Source organism: Sesamum indicum, linkage group LG3, assembly GCF_026168435.1.
Source record: "Sesamum indicum cultivar Baizhima isolate 11 linkage group LG3, ASM2616843v1, whole genome shotgun sequence".
Classification (NCBI taxonomy): domain Eukaryota; kingdom Viridiplantae; phylum Streptophyta; class Magnoliopsida; order Lamiales; family Pedaliaceae; genus Sesamum; species Sesamum indicum.
Genome location: NC_142659.1, coordinates 18,296,638 through 18,302,637, shown reverse-complemented (window position 1 = coordinate 18,302,637; position 6,000 = coordinate 18,296,638). Strand labels below are relative to the sequence as shown.

At 35.3% G+C, this 6,000-nt stretch overlaps 1 protein-coding gene across 1 annotated transcript; it reads right to left on the bottom strand.

The window, feature by feature from the left end:
* Positions 1-285: 285 nt before the first annotated feature.
* Positions 286-2,829, bottom strand: LOC105158006 (uncharacterized). The gene is made up of 5 exons (XM_011074596.3): positions 2,671-2,829; positions 1,845-1,989; positions 1,697-1,765; positions 1,175-1,281; positions 286-1,021 (listed from the first exon to the last, which is right to left on the bottom strand). The coding sequence occupies exons 2-5, from the start codon at positions 1,978-1,980 to the stop codon at positions 500-502; spliced, it is 834 nt and encodes a 277-aa protein (XP_011072898.1). The 5' UTR covers positions 1,981-1,989; positions 2,671-2,829; the 3' UTR covers positions 286-499.
* Between the last annotated feature and the right edge of the window lie 3,171 nt (positions 2,830-6,000).

Here is a 6,000-nt window from a genome sequence, read left to right as displayed (position 1 = left end):
GTTGTAATATAATGCATCTATTTTTTTTTTCTTCAAACTTCAAAAGAGAATACACCAAAAAAATTAAAAATTTAAGCAACAAATTTTCAAAAATTTATTGACGATTTTTCTATTATTGATAATTTTTTTGTTAAGATAATTGAGATGGGACTATGCAAACCCAGAAGTTAATTTTACATTAGACTACGCAAATACTGTTAACTTTGCTGCACGCGAAATTGCGCACTAATGAGTAATAATACCATGTAGCTAATGCAGACAATGTAGTAATCCAAGCAACAAATATAGAAGATGAAAGTAAAATCCTGAGCACTATTCGTTTTGAAACATTTGTAACAAACATGCATTACTTTGCACGCCACAAATCTAAGTAACAATAACAAGAGTTCAAAGGAGTTTTCAAGTCAGAAGACATCGAACAAAAATTTGTAACATTAAGAGTTTCAGTGCAGTTGCTTTCATTTTCTGTACTACGTGATGCAGCGTGCCAGAGCTTTCATCAACTCCTTCGATCTGCGTAGTTGTCATTGTCATCTCTGTAGTTTCCTTCAAAAGAGTCATCTTGGCCAAAACCTTCATTACCATCCACCCCGTTATTGGTTTGGTTGCTGCCGAGCTTCTCTCCAAACCCATCATGCCCACTGCTTGCAGCAGTGCTGGAAAAGTTATCACCACTGCCAGCAATACTGAAATTTTGACTTTCACCGCCATAGCTCAAATTCCCACTATCATAACCAGTGTTGCTTGCGTAATTGCTACTGCCTTCAGGTCCCGATCCGCTTCCATAACTATCGACCCCAGGGTTGAAATTTGAACTGCCACCATATCCTCCACCCCCATAGTTCCCGCCATAGTTATCGCTGTTGTTATATCCACCACCACCATAGCCCCCCCCAAAACCACTGCTGTTATAACCGCCGCCACCGCCACCACCAAAGTTGCCACCTCTGAAGCCTCCACCTCCATAACCACGAGTCCGATCATTTGCATAATCCACCCTAATTCTCCGACCATGAAGTTCCTAAAGAGAAGTCAAACAACAATGTCAATTGACATCTAAGTATACGAACTTCGTCATGACACAACAATAACAATTTCTATAGTTAAGAATATTCTAACTTTCAAGAAAAAAGAACTAAAAGGAAGTAGCAGAGCAAGAGAACTGATAATGAACCTGTTGGTCCAAAGCCTGGATGGCAGCAGAGGCTTCCTCAACAGAAGAATACGTTACAAAACCAAATCCTCTTGACCTACCAGTTTCACGATCCACTATCACCCTTGCTGCAAGAAATACCATTATTGTCAGGATCACATAAAGATGTTTCCAGCAGCATACTTATTCTGCTCACTGTTTTTCATTTCCTAGCCATGCAGTTCAATATAAAATAATGAAGACCAACGGAGCTGGATCTTAGACATGCAAGATAAATTTCAAAGGAAACTCCAGACTACAAACTCCACCATCAAATAAGACTTCTTTAAGAAAAATATATTTCTTCTTTATGGCAGAGTGTATGTTTCATCCACCCATCCAAAAGAATATGATCAATTCTAGTACACAAAACTAGGATATCAGAACAGTAATGTCATCTCCATTTACTTCAACACAGGCACTATAGGACTGGAACCCATGAGTCAAAAACTATCAGATGTTCATAAACATAAGATTTAATGAGGAAGGGCATCCTCAGAGTACCTTCAGCAACTTCTCCATACTTATTGAAAGCCTCACTAAGACTTGCATCATCAGTGCTGTATGAAAGTCCTGCAACATTCACAGAAAGGCATTTCAAAAACACACAACAAATGCAGACTAAGTAACTCCAAGAAAAATGGTCTTGCACCTCCGATAAAGAGCTTCGAACTTGACATGTATCTTATCGCTTGAAAGATGGATGGTTTGGGCAATGAGATTTCCTGATTGATGTGATTACTCACAGTTCTTCCCAAAATATTCCCAGCTTTTCTAAAGAAAGCCATTGCTGTGACCTGAAACAAAGAAAATGCATTTCTAAGCATCATCCAAATCTATATACGCCTTCTTCAGCTCAGAACTCCAAACAAAGACCAAGTTCTCCCAGAATAAAAAGATTTATACAAACAACTATAGTAAAATAGAACAAGTGAACGTCTGCATATAGCTTCTTAAAAAAAGCATCCTGAAGGGTAAAAGATAAGACATTACCACCAAGAATAATAAACTATAACAGCCCATACAAAGGGCATAAAGCTTGCATTTCAAGCAACCATTCCAACTTTAAGTTTTACAGCAGAACCATTATTCCTCTCCCAATATGCAGAGGCACCTAAATTAGAAAAGGAAAAAAAAAAAAAAACCACAAACTACAACTGAATACCAAACAAATCAGAAAGACAAGCAACACACAATATCACGAAACAGCGGTCCCAAAAATTGAGCACAAAATAACAGAAAATATTCAGATTCATACTCAAAATCATCTCTAGCTCAGAAAAATTAAGAAAAACAACCAACTTCAAATTAGCACATAAACGAGAAGCTTACTCAACCCACTACAAAGAGAAAGGAAAAAATCCCAAGGAAGCAAAAGCTCAGAATGATTCGATGAACTGTTAAAACGGGAAAGTAAGCAGAATCTAAATATTCACACAAACTCAAATCGAAGTGCTAATGAATTAGGGTTATTGTACCTTCGTGATGCGCTGTATTAGATCAGTTCAGTGGGAAATGTAAAACCCTAAAGTGAGAAATGGTTTAAGGGTTTATGAGGCATGGAAAAAGAGGGGCAAAATATATAGCGATGGTATGAACTGATCCCAGCCATTGGTTTTTGAGATTCTGATATGTCGATCGTAGATGAGACCCTCGTTGTCATATACTCGTTGATAATTCCAATTTGGACAACGGGGTGGGGCCCGCCTAATTATCCATACACTCCTTGAAATTCATTTTTAATATCCATTATGTTATACCTTTTTGTATCCCGCTATTATGTTTTATAATTATAATAGTTATGGTGTATTTTGTAACTACAATTTTGGTGGTCTATAAATACCATCATGTATTTCATTTGTAAATAGCTTTTCGAGAGAGTAAGAAAGTGATTTGAGAAAATCCATATATTGTTTTCTTTGTATTCTATTAGGAGTCATAATCCAATAAATTTAGAATTTTTTTAAATTTATAACACGTTATCAGCACGACGTTACGATTGATTAAGGTAGAATGTTAATTTTTCTAGTATAATTATTCTTTGTTTGTTTACCTCTACAATATCATAGTTACTTTTATTATTGATTCTTCATAATAAAATATGAGTAATTATATTATATATATTTCAATGTCTCCTGAAGTAGACATATATATATAGACCTTTCATTTTTTTAAAATCAACGATTGAGATCAATTGATTAGATCTAATAATCAATATTTGATAAAAAAGATCCAAAGGTCGTTAAAATAAGAAATAATATATATAAAGGGTATAATGGTTGTTTTATAAAAAAGTTAACGCTGTTAGTTAGATTTAACAAAGAGATGCAACTGAGCTAGGGGTGGGCGTCGGGTCGGGTTCCTCGGGTCGGGTACCCGATTCGTTGGGTAGTGATATCCCGAACCCGAGTAGGGCAGGTACCCGGTTAGTCGGGTACCCAACAGTCGGGTTCGGGTAATTTTACGCAAGTTTAATTTTTTTTTTTTTTTATTATGAAGCAATGACATTTTATTCATAAAATAAATTGCAATGGCAAAGAATCACAAGAGACATTCAATTTTTGCAAACATCATTAGCAAACAACATGAACAAAGTAATCCATCAAGTCATAGCATTCTAATCATCAATTTACAATTACATGTGAAGTACTAGATCCAAAATATTCCAAAGTCCAAACTCCAAAGTAGTCCAGTCAAATATCAATTATAGTAGAATCGACTCTCAATTTTGTCAGCTCTACAAGAAAATAAAAAAGAAAAAAAAAAGAATTGAGATTAATATAAATAAAAATATATAGAATTTAATATAAAACAAAGCAAAAGAAAAAATAAAAAGTACCTTCAAACATTTCAATTTCACTTAAATTTTCTTCTATGCTTATTGGCTTGGAATCTTTACAGATCCAATCTTGAGCACAAATAATAGCTTGAACAATTTTAGGAGATAGTGAGCTCCTAAATGCATTAAGAACACGACCACCAGTGCTAAATGCGGCCTCTGAAGCAACAGTCAAGATAGGAACTGCCAATATATCTCGAGCCATCTTTGAAAGAATCGGAAACCTCTGAGTGTTCACTTTCCACTATTTTAATATATCAAACTCTTTCCTATACTCTTTGACATCCTCTACGAAATATCCATACCTTATTGGCTTTAGACCCCTAGTTTCATGTACTTTTGGATCGGCTTTAATTTTTCCATACACTATTTGCATCTAGCCTTTTGCACTTTATCTTTTTCACAGTAAAATTTATGAAAATGATCCTACCAAGGTGATTTAGAAGTCACTACCCTCTTTTTTCTTTTCTTAGAATCAAGTGGAATATCGCCCTTATCCTCTGACATACCCATACCCTTATCAACATCAAAGTCAACATGATCACCACTAACCTAATTATGAACCATGTTCATATTTATGCCTTGATCTTGAGCATCTGATATGTCTACAGTAGGTGAAGATTGAGATTGAGAATTTAACATCTACAAAATTAAAACATCCACATGTAAGATACACAAGATAGTCTAAGAATCACTTCAAAATTATGGATATATAAAAGTTAGTCAAACAAATTACTGGAAATTGGAAAGTACATAGAATTTCGATATACTTCTGCAAGCTAAAGCCACTAAAGTAGATATTCACTTAATAATTAACAATATCCCTTTCATTTGGTTGAAATCCTAGTTAACAAGTGACTCAAGATACTTAGCTTCAATTTTAGTGCCTCCTCATCCACGGAAATGAGAAATACACAGAGATGGAAACATAATTACTTTTTGATAGCAAAAATGATGCTCTAAAGTATAATCAACATGTAAATCCTTTAAATACTCAATATACTTAAAAAAACGACTTAATGTTAGAAGAAAAAAGTTAATATGTCTAAGCAACAATGTATGTGAAGTAGGATTAGGAAGATGAACCCATAAAATGTCAGGGCAAAAAGTTCATCAAGCCAATAACAGTAAATCTGTAGATCCATTATCTAATTCTACTAACAATAAATCATATAAAGATGCCAATTATCACAAGATAAAAACAAGAAGGGACCATAAAAGTTTGTTTCGTTGAATTAATAAATATACAAAACGGAAGACATGTGCATCAAGTACAGTAGGAACAATCAAACACAAATATAAGGACCAACCAAAGAAAAGGATCAAAATGCTTGCAAACTATTTTGAATTTAGTACTAGAAGGTTACAATTTTCAATTACTGACTACGATAGGACAATATAAAGCAAGATTTTCTCCATGGTAGTGTTATTGAGATCACTTGGACTTCCTATAGTGATTATAGGATTGGAAGAAAGAATGGTTGTGCTAGAATTGCTAATGCAACAATAAGGAAAAGAAAATCAAGAAAACTGAATACGAGAATAGAGAAACGAATAGCTCTAAGCGTAAGAATGCCTCAAGATTCATAACTTCTTGGGCATTTTATCAAGTCTAACAACAGAAACCTTATCATTAGATGAAGATTCAAGAAAGTCCAGTTCAAAAAATTAAATCTTAGACACCTCTATCAAGCGTGTGACGGCGACGGGCGACGAGTGGTGGCTGCAGCAAAATTCCAGAGGGTGAAGATTGAAGAGCGTGCGATGGCAACGGCGAGTGGTGGCTACACTGGCTGGAAGGGTCAGCAGTGAGAGAGAGGGAAAACACAGGCAGTGAGAGAGAGGGAGAAGTGAACGCAGGCAGTGAGAGAGAAAGGGAGACGGGTTTAATCATAAACCCTCTAAAAATTTTGCCCCTTTTAAAAGGGTACCCGATCGGGTTAATTGGGTTGGGTTTTAAAACCCGAAT

Coding starts and splice junctions, on each gene's coding strand:
- LOC105158006 (XM_011074596.3), bottom strand. CDS start 1,980: ATGGCTTTCTTTAGAAAAGCTGGGAATATTTTGGGAAGAACTGTGAGT. Junction 1,766..1,844: donor TTCGAAGCTCTTTATCGGAG/GTGCAAGACCAT, acceptor TGAATGTTGCAG/GACTTTCATACAGCACTGAT. Junction 1,282..1,696: donor GTATGGAGAAGTTGCTGAAG/GTACTCTGAGGA, acceptor TATTTCTTGCAG/CAAGGGTGATAGTGGATCGT.